The sequence below is a fragment of the Pagrus pagrus genome, assembly GCF_965226575.1.
Source record: "Pagrus pagrus genome assembly, chromosome: 9".
NCBI lineage: Eukaryota > Metazoa > Chordata > Actinopteri > Spariformes > Sparidae > Pagrus > Pagrus pagrus.
The window spans coordinates 22,718,359-22,735,821 of record NC_140193.1 but is presented as its reverse complement, the minus strand read 5'-3'; the positions used below and the strand labels follow the sequence as shown (position 1 = coordinate 22,735,821).

Here is a 17,463-nt window from a genome sequence, read left to right as displayed (position 1 = left end):
CTAAAACTAGAGTGAAGCCTACAAAACCAAACCCAGTGAATTAATGTGGATGAATCCACTCGACCACATCCGTGCAGACGTAACCCTGTCATTGTGGACCGGTTCTGCTCTCACAGGGTGACTCATACAACGTGCAACAACCTCCCAGATTCAGCTGGAAAAGAGAAACCTTGTTCTGACTTTATATTCTACATGATATGACATATATAAATATATAAATATATATATATATATATATATATATATATATATATATATATATCACAAAATGTATAAGCACTATTGTTTTACAAAATAGAAAAGAAATCAGAAAAAGCTTCAGTTCAGATTACAATCAATGTTCCTTTAATAAATTGCTCAAATATATATAAAAAAAGAAGCATGAAGGAAATGTGCAATCAGGCTGAGCCGCACAGAAATGGAAACTGTTGAGAGCATCAAGCAGATAACAAACTGTTTGCTTGCTTAAAAGGACATCTGATTAGCAATAACCCGAGGAATGCCGAGAACATTCAAATAAAAGGTCTCCATGTGTGACAGGTGGCCCGGGTTTATAAGTCAGCTATTATAGACATGGAAAGAGCATTCTCTCTTTGATGGCTGTAATTTTCAAAAGAACTCAGCTGGCAGGGAAGGTGGGAGGCTTAATGGCCACATGAATGGAAAGAGCAGCATCTCAGCTCAGGTGATCGGGACACATTGCATTAGTCTGGATGCTGCTGATCACAAACAATTACATTTCGCCGACGCCTCACCGAAGTCTAAAATGAAAGGAGTCTAAAATAGGACGGCAACGCACATTAGAAACGCTCATGAAAATCGGTTTTCTGCACAATGCTCTGTCAGCTGCATCGTTTGCCATATGTGTGTTGTGCTTAGTCTGATGTTACTGGTGTTATAACAATATCAGCAGTCGCTCTGATGGCAGTGACATCACACTTAAGGCTCAGCAGGACGTGTGTTTTTCTTTCTCATGTCTTGTCTAATATTTATGTTTCTGTTCTTTTATTTGTATTTTAGATCTTCATCCAAATGCAGCCACATGCACACAAGGTGGTTCGACCTGCTGACCCTTTGACCTCTCTGGTTGGAGTGTCTCTCTGGACTACATAAATAACCATTAGTCTCAATAATGTATTATTTCTGATATTATATTCATGTTTTTGTTGTTCTTGCTGCTGTGGTCATGAGAAACCTCACCTTTATGCCAGCCTTTGTTTAACAAGCAGAGAGGTTTTGGTCTTCAGTGTTGGCGTTCATTCCTTCAGTGGGCCTGATCATGAATGAACAGGATGTAAGCTTTTCTTCATTCTGCTGTTGCTAAGAAGCGGTTGTAACTTACTACTGACCAAGCTGACCTTTTTATTGGACTACATTAAGGGTGAACTATACAACATTCACTGCCAATAGATATGGCACGAGAGCACCAGTATTTCTTGCCAACACAAATGCACGTGTCATAAAATGAGAATGTTTCTTAACAGGCAGTCAGGCTGAAAACGTAGATAGTGAGGACAGAGAGGAGATCACCAATGTATGTACCAACGTGTATGCACGGCCAGCCCGGCTACCAACACAAAGAACAGAGAAGCTCAGAGGGACACACAACAGGCGGAGTGTGACTTTGTTTGTCTTCAGGACACCATTACTCCAGTCTTGACGTAGCAAAATATTGTTTGGTTTGATGTTTATGTTCAAAATATCTTAAACCTCATCTGTTTCTAGCAAAAAAAGAAATTACATTTGTAAATTAAAATAATGTTTTATTTTGTGGGAGGTAAAAATCTTCAAATATGTAGGTTCCCTAATTGTTTATTATTTTTCATAATCTAAGCACAGGGGGTGGAGTGACACTTGTGCAGGAAACTGGGATCCAAGAGCCATTTTGCATCTTTGCAACAGTGCATCACAATACAACGCAAAACAATACTTTACAATACAATAGGTGTTTGATAAAAATGTGTCAGCAAATGTGAGGAGGTTAATTAAAATCGTAGCACTGCCATTGAAAAATGTCGGCATGTTCCTGTTTGCCTGTTTTTGTTTCTCTTCTGTTCTCACATTAAAAAAACAGTATGAACAAAATAAATCCTGTCTCATTCTTTGCTTCTTTTCAGTGTGACTCATTTAATTGTGATTAAAACTGAGAGTATATTATATATTATACAACACTGTTGATGGATCATCCAATCCCACAGTCACTGATGGATTTTCTTCCTGCTTTCCTCCGGCTCTGTTACCACTATGAGCCATTTTTGCACCATGAAACACTCTAATGTTATGCTTTCACATAACTGTGGGAACTTTCCTCTTATGAACACTGAATGATGCATATCCCCTGTTGCGAAGTCAAGTTCAAAATGTATTTCTGACTAGAATTTAATTAGAATAATGAAGCCTTTGGTCTGGAGTTACTGTTGTGATGTGCTAATGAAACCGACTTTGATCTAAAATAACTCAGGAAGCTGAAACGCATCCTGGACCCATGCATGGAATTCAAACAGTCCTGATCCGCTAAGGTTCATGTCGGGGAGCTCGATGTGGAGCATGCGCACAGAGAGTACAAATAGTACAAATAGAGATAAGCATATGAGAAAGGAACAAACAGTGACTATCAAAAGTCAATATTCTCTCAGTCTTGCTATTTCCCTCCAGTCCTTGATTCACTTTGTCTCAGAGCTTCCTTCTTTTGCTCTTTGTTATCCCAAAATCACTCATGCTGAAAAACCTGACAACCCATTTATTGCATTTCCTTTTGGCTGAAAGGTTACACAGTCACAGGAATTTAAAGTAATTGTCAGTAATTCGTTTGTGTTTAGGTTACGACAGTATCATTTTATAACATTCCCATTACTCCTTTGTTTCTTTTCCCAATTAGCAGTTTCAATACCAATTACATTCATATTGCTTGTTCTGTTTTCTTTCTATTTTTCCTCATACATATTCATTAACAGGACAATTAAATAATACATGCACAGTCAGAACAGTACACTCAGTCTGATATTGTGACTAGTATATGCAAATAATTGCCTTTTAAATATCTGTGACAACAGACAAGTATAGCCTGAATGAAGATAAAAATGTAGAGTTTCTAATTACAAAATGCCTCGAATCCAAGCAGGCTCTCATTCTGAATTTTTTTCACTTCATTCAAATTATAGATAACAAGCGTCCCGAGGGAGGTATGAAATCCCGCTCTCTCTTAACTGCCTCAGATGTATTCATTTCTACGAGTGCACAATGGGATTTCAAATGCATGTGCTGCAACAGCTTGAACAATTTGTTCAGCAATGAAAGACAGCCCTCGCTGCCAATGTTCGAGTGGGTTTCCTCCCACAGTCCACAGACATGCATTGCTTGTGCGCTACTGTGTGTAAATGTGGGTGTGAGTCAGTGATTGTTGATCATCTGTGATGGACCGATGACTGATCCAGGCCTGCGTTTGGTCCAATGGAAGCTGGTGCAGACAACAACAGAGTAATTATTACTGTCTCGTGTGTAAACATCAAAGACATTTAACAGAAGCTCCTGGGCCTGTTTTCATATTTTAATATTAACAAAGTCTGGAGAGAACTGGATCATACCCCGGTTTGGCTCGGCGGTTATTCAAATTCAAATCTCAAGATCACTAAATGTATTAATCCTTTGAACACAGTAAGAAACGTAATCCATCACAAAAGGGATTGTTTGGACGTATTTTATGAGACAGCTTGTGTTTGTGCTGATTGACTCATCTTCTGATTATTCTCTCTTTTCAAGGATTCAACACATTTATTTAAAGCAAAAAGATCAGCTTGTTGAACATGTAGCTTCGAACTCAACAAAGAATAATTTACATATGTGAAGGCGTGTGACAATGTCTCGGAGATTGATTTATAATGCCAGACACATTTGAGTCGACAGTATCGAGGGTAATATTACTGCGAGGACTCGTCTCAGTTACTGCAGCAGTGTGTCATCCGTCTGGATTATGCAGCGTCAACCTGCATTGTCATTTAGATTGACACAAGTTTGCCTGTTTCATCTGTACATCCCACTCAAAGAAGCCACCAGTGAATTTGAGCCTTTGTTGAAAAACTGAAACAAGTTTAGGTCTTAATAGAAGATGCCTCCCCTAATGCTCGCGCTTGACACAAGGTAAGTGCCAAGAAATCAACACCAACAAAAAGTTGCAGTGTATAAACTCCTGCTTATCGTGCCTTAAAACAACATTTGTAATATTTTAACTTAATAGTCCTTAAATTATTTTTATAGTATACTGAGTTGTAATAGGGAAAAAGGTTCTTCTGTCATTTTGCGCCCTGAACACCTGTTCGTGTACTATATAACTTGAGTGAGCGGGTACGATCTCCTGCCAGAAGTGTGTAACACTTCACAGCACTACGTAACACAATAACAACTATGTCAGTGAAATAGACACCTTTCAACTTACCTCCCCTGTGATCTCAGTGCTATGAGAAGGCAAAGTAAAACACCTGGTAATACTAACAAGTAGGCAGATGTTGTTACTTACTGATCTTGTAGAAAGAATGCCAGCTTTGGACCATCTCAAGACCCAGTGGTACGAGGAAACATGCAACCAGGGAACAGACTTTGGCACCGGAGCGCTCTCCATTGAGTGTCGTTCACTCTTGTTTTACCTTGGTTTCTTTCAATCTTTGCCGTCTTTGCCACCGAGTTTCCACAGTTATTTCACTTGTTCCACCAAAACAATGCCTCTTCCTGATTCAGTTGCCAAGTGCAGACTTGCCTCCTCTGTGCCATAATACAACCTTCATTTTTGCAGGCAATATCAAGCCCGGTGGGCCGTGGAAGTGAGGTTTATAGGGAACCAACCTATATGCGAATGATGTCCTTTTTTTTTTACAAACATTACACTGTGCAATTAGTATTGACTTCAGAATGGTAAGTAGAAGCAAAAAAGTTGTCTATTACCAGTTTAGGTGCTAACTAACTGCTGGCTAGCCCTGCAGCTAGCTGGACTGGGAGCTTGGAGCATTGTCAGGGGTGTGTTGGTGTGTACGCTGCTAGCACAGGTGCTTTAGACCGCTGGAAGGACGAGGTTTTCTGGCCCAGAACAGGGAATGCTAGCGGGAAGCGTCGTTGGAACGGGAACCAGAACTGGAGCTGGGTGAGCAAGCGACCGTACCAGCTTCAATAGCCTCAACAGATATCATAGCAAATGGAAGGGACAGAAGGACGTTGACAGTGGAAGCTAAGAAGAGAAAAGTAGGAATGACAAGTAGTAAGAGGCCGAACAAGAGTAAATCTCAGACTGGCTTTTAATCATTTTCAGTCGCCACATAAAAGGCTGCTGGACAGATGACGAGTTGGGCTTCTCGTCTTGGAGTAGCAGCTAATATTAGCTGGCTTGCTACGTCTTGTGTTGTTGCACTTGCTTGATGCTGTATTAGCAAAATTGTGGACCCCAGGGCCACACATAGTGTAGCTCGTGCCAAGGACAAGATGATCTCCAAAGGCCCCCCAGCGTATTATTTTAAGGGTTAGAGGGCAGCTCGCCCCATCATGACCTAGTTTTAGATCATATGTCACACAAACGCACATGTACAGCTGTCCATATTTACAACAGTGGTGTATAAGTGATAAGTTATGGGGCTCTTATTCTTCCTGATCCACTAATGTATTATTTTTAAATGAACAGACTCAGTCAAAGTTGTGCCATGTCCATTTCTACGTTACTTGTTGAAGTATTCTTAGTGTGCAGCCTATTTAAAGGGAGCCAAGTTCACTTTTTAGGCATTTTTCACTCCAGGTATTGTGATTTGCCAAACACAGAAAAGCACAGTGTCATTAACAATGGCTCTGTTGTTTTCAAGTCTCCCGTGACAGTGTCATAGAGCCAGCATGCACAATACCAGGACAGAGAAACTGGAGCGTCTAAATGGAATCCAGCCATCGTTACATTTATTATTGTGGATTGTCAAAATTGTCTTCAATCTAGATATTTGCCTGTTATTAAACATATTTTGAGTCATGTACGATCCCCAAACAGATCACTGTCCAAAACATATTTAGTGTTCCTGTCCCATCAGCACACTCCAAGCCAAACTGAACCAGCCTGGTGTGTTCAGCATGTGAAACCTGAAGATGTTCCCTCTGGGAGGATGTCCCCGGACCTCTACAGTGGTTACATCACTGCCTCTGGTCAATCAGCCCCTCGATGTGCTATAATCCCACCAATGGCTCTGAAATGTGAAGCCTTTTTTCATGTGTGTTTTTAATCCAGGGGCTGGCTGGCTGTACACTATGCAGTCAAATGATTCTGCTCTCCCAGCAGAGGTGCACCAATCCGCTCTCCATTCATCCCGAGTCCCTGGCAGACTGGACCCTCCTATTTGTGTGCAGCTGGACCCTTTCATTATTTACACTTGAAATGATAATGACATCATGTGTGCACAGCTGCACTATTTGCATCCACGCGGCATGCAGCTGAATTCGTGTGACAAAATGGATATGAGGAAGCCGTTCCTCCGACAATATTTACATGCTAACTATATCCAGACGTGGAGGTTTTCTGCTTGTGTGATTTAATGACAGGGCGACGCTGAATAGAAAATAGGCAGGATGCTTTAAAATGACACACACAGGAGTGATAGATTAAGTCAGAGCCAGGGAAAGTTCGTGGTCAGGACTTTATAAGTCAGTGAGGAGTATAGACACATTACCGCCATTCACATTTCACTTCTGTGCAGCTCCTCCTGGGTAAAAACAGTGTGACAGATTTTTTGTTTCAGTGCCATGATGGGCTGAGGCTTCCCTGGTAGGGCCTCTCTCTTTGATTCCCCGCTGAGTAAAGTTTAAACGGCTGGAGGCAGATGAATGCCACTATTTTGTCACTCTGTTCACTTTGTGCAGATGTGAGGCAGATGATAGGATGATTGGCAAAAGGGCTGAGAATAATAGAGAGCTTTTATTTCATCTGAACAGGTTTAACAAACACAACTCTACCAAGCAAGCACATACACTTACAATCATGTCAGTGATAGAACTGCTCATAAGATCCTATTATAGATAATACAAAACCTGGCCGAACATGTGAAGCCTAGAAGTCACAATGACACTGAACACTGGTTGCTGCTCGTCTCTTCTCGGATCCCGCTCCATCCACACAGCACTGAGTCAGATATGACTGAAACATTGACATGCACAGCTATGAGATGGCATCTTGTTGGTGGTCTCCACGCAGCAGGACTTTGGATGATGCTCTGGACAATTTGAACATCACATTTTCATGTTCTTCTCATGACAGAAGAAGAAGAAGAAGAAGTAGAATATGTTCAGGGGCATTTAGATACTGCTGTTATTTGACTATGGGTCCACATTTTGCAGTCGCTCCTGGCCACTGGCAACCACTCAACACAGCAAATGCAATACTGTTTAAAGACATTCCCCTCTAGATTATGAAATGTCTATTTACATCAACGTGACATGTTTGCTGTATGTTATTCCCGACAGAAGACGTACTCAGTGTAGCTTGTCCATATCTTGTCCTCGTTGGGATCATTGCTGGTGTAGGCGCAGGTGCCTGTGGAGCTGCAGGCCACCATGTGGAAGCCCGCCTCTGTCAGCTTGTCAAAAGCCTGCTCTAGAAAATTATACTTGAGATAGTACCGGGACGTGTATCTCTCCGGTGGCCTGTCCGGGTCTCTGCTCTCGTTCAGCGTGTCTCCAAACACTTCTTTGGCGAGAGACGTCTTCCCGCAAACCGTGATGCGCGCCACTCTCCTGAACTTGGCGTCGGTCTGGATGTCTCTGCCGATGGTGTACGAGCCGCGGTATCCCACCGTGATGTAGCCCGACTTTCTGGAGTCCAGTGACGGGGAGCGCATGGCCCCGCTGACCGACATGGTGCGTAAAGTCTCCACGGCGCCGGAGGAGCCGCACTGCAGCGCGCCCTCCTCCGTGTCGCTCTGGCTGATCTCCTCGCTGATTGAATTGTCCTTACTCACACGGGGGCTGAGGCGTTTGGCGAGGTCCCGCAGCTGGAAAAAGTCCGCCTCCCTCTGCAGTCGACTCTTCTCGGGGAAGTAGTCCGGGAGCACCAAGTTCAGGTCTCGGAGATAGTCTAGGATGTAGCGGAACAAGAAGCCGTCCCTGTCCAAGAAGAAGCGCCCCTTGCTGTCTCTCGCCAACTCCTTGGGTGTCTTCTTGCTGAACATGGTCCACAGCAGCGAGTCCGGGACGGCGACGAGAGTTTTGTGTCTGGTCACATAAACCTGGCCGCCGACATTCAGCTCGATAATCTCTGAAAAGGGAGAACAGGAGTCGCCGCAGTTGGACCCTCTGCGCTCTGTGTCGGCCAGTGCCATCTTCCTCTGAGAGCCGCTGCACTGATGTGGGATCAGTGGGAGCACTGAGCAGCCAAGTGGCAGCGGCTTGTTTATGAAGCCTGGACTCACCACGTGCGTGCGTGCGCGTGCGTGATGGGGGTGGGTTGGTGGGGGGGGGTTGACTGCTAAATTGACATTCAACTATAACATGACTGTGTTGCCTAAAACATAGGCACACTGTCTCTGTACAGCGCTCTCACTCTGTGTGTGTGTGTGTGTGTGTGTGTGTGTGTGTGGAGAGAGAGAGAGAGAGAGAGAGAGATGGGGAGCAAATCCATATGTTCTCCTCCAGCATCACTTAAAGCAGGCACCCACATTCATTATTATGTGTCATTTGTTTTGTTTTTTTCCTCATGTCTGTCATCAGTATAAATGTAGCCCACCCCCTGATGGTTATTTAATTAATCAAATGTGATGAAAACCAACTATATTTAGATTTGTTTTAACATAGCCCATAGGGAGACACACAACCAGAACACATACAGCTGGACAGGGTGAATGTTTGAATCAGGAAATGGTTGGAAAATATGGAAAGAGTGACACCCATTGCAACTGTGATGGAAATGCAGCCATCTACCACACTCTCTCTCTCACACACACACACATACACACACACACATACAGAGAGAAAGAGAGAGAGTCTTAACTCTGAAAGAGCCCTTTGAAGAAATGAGGACTGGCAACAAAGGCTCTCTCTTTAAATCAAACTGGTGCTCACAGTTAGTTTGAGGTACAAAGGGAGGGAGGGAGTATTTCTACTTTGTACTTCTGCATGACATCCATTCCCTGAACGAACTAACTAACTAACTAGAAAGGTAAGTCGACCAAGTCTACACATTAAAGTATCTTTACAGGTCTCGGGGAGTACTGCTGCATATGTGGAAAAACGCAGCATAAAGTATTTAGTGGCTTCAGAGGAAGCTGCATGTGATATGCATCTAAATCTAAATTGCCTCCAGTGATGTCCGTCCGTGACCAAGTTGCCTTGTTGTAATGTAGGCACCAGGATTTGAAAGGCAGTCCACTGGTCTAACAATGTTGGACCCATTATGGACAGTTTAAAAACAAATCCTTGTGAGGACAGGCCTCATGTCCACAAGACTTCGGTGAGATAGGGGTGAGTTTTAGATGTAAAAAAAAAAAAAAAAAGAATCTTGATTAAATATATTTATTTTTATTTGAAATGCATGTCCACACAATGTTATGGATACGAATGATACACACACACACACTCAGATAACATAAACACAATGATCTATCATCTCTACTACCCTGCAAATTACTTCCTTTGCATCCAGTGAGGTGATGTGCATCTGCAGTATGTGGTTTATTACTGTACTTTGATTTAATCTGTATAACATGTCATTAACAACAGTAAACACTTCTGATGATGTTTGTCATTTTGTCATTTGTCACTCTTTTTACATGGTTGCGGCTTATTGTGGATAAAGAGTTGTAGAGAGATGAGAGGAAGTGTAGGGGTGACTCTTCACAAAGGTCTCCAGTCAGACTTGAACCTGTGACCAAAACACAACATAACAAATTGTGTTAAAGATATTATATGCGACATAGCATTAAAATGTCCAAAACAACTAGATCTTTGTTTTATTTTAGGTGTGTTATAACATTATTTTAAACATTTCAAACAATGTACAAACTTAGAGAAATCTTTAATTTGGTCAAGGTCATGTTGAGTTTCATTTAGTCTCTTTTTGCTGTAACTTCTGGTGAAAACATGAGGTGATACGTCAAAGAGTGAGGAGGGAAGTTGGGGAACGTTACTAAGGTGAAACCTAAACCTAAGGTGAATAAAACTACAAAACATGACCACTCTGTGAACATTTCTGCCTGAGTAATGTAGATAGTTTTATTATTTATTATTATTATTTGTCATGGTGGTTGTTTTACAATGAGCACAGCAATTCCCATGATCCCATAGCCTAATATTTCTGTTTTGATTGAGAGGTCCCCAAGCAGACTAAAAAAAACATAGATCACTGGAGAGGAGGCGTCACCACAATATCTATTGAGGTTATAGAGCACATAGATTAAAGAAAAAATCTGAAATTTTATTTCTCTATCTGTATTCTTGGAAGGCCAGCATTTTGTTAATAAGAGCAAGTGGGGTGCTCCTTTAGTTGCAAGGGGTTGCTTATAAAAGCTTATTAATTATCTCAACTAAACTAACCTAAAAATAAAAATTGACACGCGAAGGAGGAAACTAGACAGCCACATAGGATTGTAAGAGTGTGTGATGCCGACAGTCAGTCAGTCAGCTGTTGCCACATCTGTCGGAGTTGTGTGGGTGCATCTGACATTAAAGGTCGGTAACCATTTGTTGTTGAGTTGCCAAGTTGTAATCATTATTTTCCCAGCTGTGGGAGGACAGACATCCATCAAGTCACCTGATTGTCGCGAGTGATTTGTTTGAGACTTGTGTCATCCTGTTCAAAATTTCCAAAAGCGAGGAGCAGAATTTCCATCATCTCAAAAAGAAACCGATTGTGAAAGACAGAAGATAATTGCTTTGTCTGAGTCAGTGATTTGACCCTCATACCGTTATATAACATGAATTGTCACAGTCCCACAGGCTTAGAATGACCAGCAGAAATACAGCAAGGGTTCACTGTGATGCTCTTTATTTTTAATTATGTGGTTTCCCTTATAACACTCGGGTCTATCCTTTTTTAATAACTTTTCTGTCTCAAAGAGAACCAACATAGGTTGTTTTATACGTATTTGATACCTGAAGCTGCATTTAGCTTTCAAGCTCAAACATGTGTCATTAAAACAATGTAAAAACAGGAGATTTTGCAGATTTGCCAGAATGAGCAAGAGAGGAGAAAGTGAAAGACGAAGTCCAGTCATTGTGAAACTCCTGACTCCTCATCATGTTTTTTTGCCACTATGGAAATTTGGTAAAAAGGCCTTCAGATGGTGAAATGTCCTATAAAAAGCTCCTGAACTACAATGTTTTGCCACTCGAAGACATTGTTGAGCTGCGACATGCTACGCAAGGTATCACTGTTTTCTTTTCATACTTGAATACAATTTTTTTGGGTATATGAGATTAAATTTAGATGCCTTTTGGAGAGTATTTTTGGGTTTAAAGACAAACCTCTAGTGACCCTTTAACTCCTCAGCCTGGTTATATAGGCCTACTGTCTCTGTCTTTTAGACTGACTGGCCCTGTTTCACCTTTCCAGGGTATTACAGAGAGCTTTGGAGCTGCTATCCATGGCCTCAGCACCACTCAGCTGACAGATGGTGTGATTAACAGGAGCAAAAGGATGATGCTGGACAACCTGGGTGTTGGTCTGTTAGGAACCAGGACAGCTGTCTTCAACAAGGTTCTCAAGTACAGCCAGGTAAGGCAGAATACCGGCGTGGAGTGGAGGTATATGCTCTGTATCTGTTTTTATTAGTGTTGATTTGTGATCATCATCAAATCCATATTTCTTTGGCCTCATCAGAAGTTGTCTGTGCTGATCTGAAAACTAAAGTACTTAGCGAGTAATTGAATAAGTATGACCCACTATTGTGCATTAATTTCCTTGTTTACATTATTAGTCTGCTTCCTGTATTTCTTCAATAAGCCAATTAGTTGATATAATCTCTTTCGTGCTGCTATTTGTTCATAATTGTGTTTGTGATAATTGGCTTGTATTCATAATGAGTTGCACACTTATCCTCATATGAATCTGTCTGATTGCAGATGTTTACGTCAGAGGAGAGGAGCAGTGTTTGGGGTAGATCAGAAGTAACTCTTCCTCCTCCTTATGCTGCATTTGTCAATGGCGTTGCGGTAAGCTTGGTCAAAAATGCTTCATATTACATAGAAACCATAAAGAAAACATGGTGGTGGTTGGACCTCTGATTATCTGTTCTGACACATTGTTTGGTAATAGGTTCACTCCATGGATTTTGACGACACTTGGCACCCTGCGACTCATCCCTCAGGAGCTGTGTTGCCGGCCCTGCTGGCCCTGGCAGAGTCACTGCCCAGCCGGCCCTCTGGTCTGGACCTGCTGCTGGCCTTCAACATTGGCATCGAGGTGCAGGGCAGACTCATGAGGTTCTCCAGAGAGGCCTACAATATCCCTGAAAGGTGAGATATATGAACCAACATCAGACTGTTCTGGTTAATGTGCACGTTCTGTGTCCAATTGTAAATGAATGTAGTCGGGAAATATTTCAGTGTTAAAGGGTTGTTTTATATGGAAGCCCTAAATGGGCCATGCATTCATACATTTTATTTCCTCCGCTTTCCCGTGATAACGAGTTAATTTCATTTGTTTTCTCGAGATCTCGAGTTATTATCTCGAAATAACAACTGCCGTTTTCCCGAGATAACTGGAAAATTTTCACCCAAACTACAAATAGTAAAACACCTACCTCTTGTGGTACCTAGCCATGTAGATAGTCTTGGTTTTATCTGAGGTTTTAGAGGTGGAGTGAGTCAATAGATTTGAGACTGTGGTATTCACAGTACTGGAAAATTACATTTAAAGGTATAATATGTAACATTGTAACAACAAATGTCCACAAATGACTAGATGGTGGTTGTTCATCAATGAAGGATCCCATGATCATACATTAGTATGAAAAAAGTTGTGTAATACATTTTAGTTTTGTTATGACCCCTTTAAAGCTCCAAGTAGTGGTTATTCTCAATTAACCTACCTGAAAAAATGCCCATCAGACCCAAGGTGATGTCCTCAGACTGCTTGTTTCGTTGTCTAAACCCAACAATATTCAGTCTATTATCACATAAGACAAAGAAAAAGAAAAGCACACACTCATCTTTGAGAAACTGGAGCCAGTAAAGGTTTGGCATTTATTTATAATATCAATGTGTAATCATTTTGGCTCATTAACAGAACCTCAAACAATCTGTTATTAAACTCCAGTAGAAACTAACATTTTTGGTCATCTTTCCTCCTCTTTCCCGACACTCTCAGATTCCACCCTCCCAGTGTTGTTGGTGTGATGGGCAGTGCTGCAGCCTCAGCTAAGCTCCTGGCTCTGTCTCCTGCACAGTGTTGTCATGCTCTGGCTATCGCAGCCTCCTCAGCTGGAGCTCCTTTGGCCAACGCTGCCACACAAACCAAACCTCTCCATATTGGAAATGCTGCACGGAGAGGCCTGGAGGCCGCTCAGCTGGCTCAGCTGGGCCTGGAGGGGAACCCGGCCATTCTGGATATGGACCGTGGGTTTGGGGTTTACTATAAGGACTACAGTCCTTCAGCGATGGCAGATTTAGCTGCTGGTGACTTTAAATGGATTCTGGAGGATCAGGATGTGGCCTTCAAACGCATCCCTGCTCATCTGGGGATGCACTGGGTTGTGGATGCAGCACTGGCAGCCCGCACAAAGCTTGAAAATACAGTCGGGAACTTTGACCTGAACCAGATCGGGCAGGTCACGCTTCGAGTGCCTCCATCCAAGTACGTTGACTGCCCCTTGCCTGCCACAGAGCACCAAGCCAGGCACTCGTTCCAGTTCAACGCCTGCTCAGCCCTGCTGGACAACAAAGTGACAGTGTCTTCCTACACTGACGCTCAGATTAACCGCCCTGCTCTGAAGGAGCTCCTGTCAAAAGTCAGGGTGGAGACCCCTGAAGTGAACACACCCAGCTTTGACAAGATGTACTGTGAGGTGGAGCTGGAAACACAGGGGCAGAGTTTTATGGCCAGATGTGATACCTTTTATGGCCACTGGAGGAAGCCACTGAGTCAGAGGGACCTGGTGGAGAAGTTCAGTGTTAATGCTTCCTCAGTGTTGTGCACAGAGGGGGTGGAGGGTGTGATTGATGTGATAGGAGACATTGAGAGAGTGAGAGAAAGCTCGATCTTGAGTTCATATCTGAGAATGACGAGCAGTGAACACAAGCAGTTTTACAGCTCAGGGATGTTGTGATTATACAGTGTCTGATGAAGCAAGAGTACAGAGTGTGTTTATCTGTGTGAAGCCATTTCATATTTTAAACTTTCACAAGAATGTAAATATTTTACGCTCAAAATAAAGTGGACTGAAAGAGTGAACTTTTACTTTTTATTGCACTTTTTTGTACAATACCATACCTGCTGTTTTTCTAAAATGTGATCAACAATGACACTGATCCACTGCATCAGAACATAATCCAGTAAGATTGAGCTAAACAGAGATTACTGCAAAATAAATCAGACCATATGGTGCACATTTCTACTACAAACATGTATATCTGGAAGTGCTTTTGATCAAACAGTTACTGTCACATCATTTAGTTCAGCAGGCAGCTACGATCAAGCTCACTGAAGCGGCAGTGCCTCATTCTTTTCTTTCTTCTGAGCATCAGTGGAATCAAGCGAGCTTCAGCACGTCCTTCACCATCGCTCCGATTCCGTCAAATATCTCGTGTATCGGAGCGTTGCACATGAAGGCCGAGGTGGTGACCAGCTTGTTCTTCTCGTCCACGTGGCTCTCGCTGACGCTCTTACTCACATGCTTGCAGCCCAATTGGTTGATGGCGTCTGCAGTGCCAGTAGTGTCGGGGTACCTGAGAGGAAAAGAAAGAGGCACCACATAATGATTCGCTGCTTGAAGAGATTTAGGTTTATTTGTCACATACACAAACAGTGGAGAACAGTAACATTATTAATTCACTGTAAATTAAAGATGATAAACCATAGATATGTGAAAATCACAATTTTAAGTCTGACTATACAATAAAATGATTTTATTCCGAATGTGTTGACTCTTCTCATTCTGTTGACACGTAAACGATAATTAAAGTTTGTTACAAACTTTCAGGCTACGAAAATAAAGATCCAGCAGTTTAGATAAATAACTTTATTTGGAAATAAAACAGAAAGTGAGTACAACTAATCTCTCATTACACAAGAAAACTATAGTAAGCTCTGTAAGACTTCTTGACCTTGTTGTCATCTTAACAATTAACTCGGTGTGAACACTTCAGTCCGAGATACGGGTTTGCACTATGCTAGTAGTGGCTAATGTAGCTTGAGCCCTCAGCCTCAAGCACAGACGAGGTGCAGGATACATAGAACTTTTTCCATTTTCAAACTTGTCGTCAAACTCGATGCACTTGATGCAATTCACCACATTTTGTTCAGCTCCAAAAGGCTTGCAAAGTACTCCCCAAGACCTGCAAACTCATATCTGTAGTGCTCAATTAGACTCACTTGTCATCCTTCTCGACACCGACAGTGACCTCGCAGCCTGGAAACACCTTGGCAGCCAGAACCGGTGAGATGCAGCAGAGGCCGATGGGTTTACCCTCAGTGTGGAACGCCTGCAGGGCGGCCTTGACCTCGTCATTCACAGAGCAGTCCTTCCCCTGCACTGCCCAGGTGCAGAGGTTCTTCGCTGCCCCAAAACCGCCTACAAGACATGGGAGAAATAAGATGAACTTATTCAATGATCACATGTACAAAAGTTTAATAATTAAGTTTAAGTTGTTCAAGCACTCCTAGGTGGATTAGGGGGCAAATAATTTTGGTCAGGAAAATCAATGGTTAAATGCTGTTGAGTCCAAACCTGGGAATATAACAGCATCGTGGTCTTTGACACTGAGTTTAGACAGATCCTGAATGTTTCCACGGGCCAGACGAGCACTTTCCACCAGCACGTTTCTCTTCTCCTCGGACGGTTCTCCTTTCAGGTGGTTCACCACGTGCATCTGGTCAATGTTGGGGGCAAACATGTTTACCTGCAGACGATAAAGAAGAAGGTGAGGACTCAGTTCATGATACACAAAAAAAACCCACCAGACACCCGTTAGGACAGCAACTAATGATACGTTTGAACATCTTTTGTTGATAAAATGGCCATCATAGGATCCTGAAGTCCAACATGACTTCACAAACTGGACAAAGTTGCCTGGTTTCTTATTGGACAGCTGTAACCAGAGAATGTTTAAATACATTTACTTCATAAATAATCACCAACATTGTTTCCAATTACTTAACAACATTGATTAACTGATAAATCATCTAATTGTTGTATAGAAAACAGCTGCGACACACGGGACAGAATGTCTTTTATGGTAATCCTTGCAATAAGTCTCAGTTAGTCCATTCAAATGTGGTTATATTGCAAGGTTGCAGTCTTTTCAGTATAAACTCCACCTTTGGTTTTGCTGGAAAGTTTCCTTGCTCAGCTGCAGCAGAGGGACGGTAACACTTTATACTGAAAGCCCACTAAATACCTACTGGATGTGTCTAACTCGGACTGCTGAAGCTGCTTACCTTAAGATACATTTAAGATATTCCCTCAAAATGTCCATACAGTGTGGGCAGGCGGATACTGTTGTAAACTCATCCTTTAAAGGCCTTACAGCCGTGCACAATGTGTGTAACTTCACTGATCAGACTCAGAGTCAAACAATGTGGAAGTCAGTTCTCAAGTTCCCCAAAACATTTATTTATATTAACTTATCTATATTTGCATCAGACCACATTAAGAGCTCACTTCCTGATAATGAGGTTGTGGGGTGTATCTCTCTCACACACACACACACACAACTACAAACACACACACTATACGCAGCACTTGTAGACCTAAGCTGTGTGCGGACTTACACTCGCACCTCCTCTGCTCAGGTGGACCAGAACAGCGGAGGCCTCGTGGATCTCACTGCCGTCATACACTCCGCAGCCCGCCAACACCACAGCCACGCGCTTCCCCATCTCTGTGGAGTAATAACTGAGCCTGACTGCCTGAGCCGACCTGGATGTCAGCAGTGTACGTCCGCTGTGGTGCAGCAGGGTGAGCATGGCGGACTGTCAGCGGGGAGGACGGCGTCTTCTTCTTCTGCGTTCACGGCGCTTTGATTCAGGCTCGTCGGTGCTTCAGCGCCATCTTGTGTGTGAACCTGAGCACTGCAGCGAGGCCTGCTGATGAGTTACAGATGATACTCTTCAATCTGTTAAATTAGTTATCTATCTATTTAGCAAATGTTTTATTTAAAATAAAAAATAAGTCCATATTATGTATTATTATATAATTATATAGGCCTACTTATTATTATGTACATGTGACAAAATCATATAGATGGTCAGCCAAGTAAATACACTAAGTACATTTTTAAAATAATTTAATATTTATAATC

General features: G+C 42.4%; 3 protein-coding genes across 3 annotated transcripts; 1 reads left to right on the top strand and 2 right to left on the bottom strand.

Moving 5' to 3' along the window:
- Positions 1-6,748: 6,748 nt before the first annotated feature.
- kctd12.1 (potassium channel tetramerisation domain containing 12.1) lies at positions 6,749-8,432 on the bottom strand. Its single transcript, XM_084361310.1, has one exon. It carries the CDS (start codon positions 8,328-8,330, stop codon positions 7,464-7,466), a length of 867 nt encoding a protein of 288 aa, XP_084217436.1. The 5' UTR covers positions 8,331-8,432; the 3' UTR covers positions 6,749-7,463.
- Positions 8,433-11,357: 2,925 nt separating this feature from the next.
- Positions 11,358-14,533, top strand: acod1 (aconitate decarboxylase 1; the record flags this gene model as incomplete). The annotated part of the gene is made up of 5 exons (XM_084362678.1): positions 11,358-11,369; positions 11,558-11,719; positions 12,067-12,156; positions 12,260-12,459; positions 13,313-14,533. 5 exons carry the CDS (start codon positions 11,358-11,360, stop codon positions 14,268-14,270), a joined length of 1,422 nt encoding a protein of 473 aa, XP_084218804.1. The 3' UTR covers positions 14,271-14,533.
- LOC311262114 (glutamine amidotransferase-like class 1 domain-containing protein 3, mitochondrial) lies at positions 14,392-17,168 on the bottom strand. The gene is made up of 4 exons (XM_084361311.1): positions 16,934-17,168; positions 15,891-16,062; positions 15,536-15,734; positions 14,392-14,889 (listed from the first exon to the last, which is right to left on the bottom strand). The coding sequence occupies exons 1-4, from the start codon at positions 17,126-17,128 to the stop codon at positions 14,694-14,696; spliced, it is 762 nt and encodes a 253-aa protein (XP_084217437.1). The 5' UTR covers positions 17,129-17,168; the 3' UTR covers positions 14,392-14,693.
- Positions 17,169-17,463: the final 295 nt, after the last annotated feature.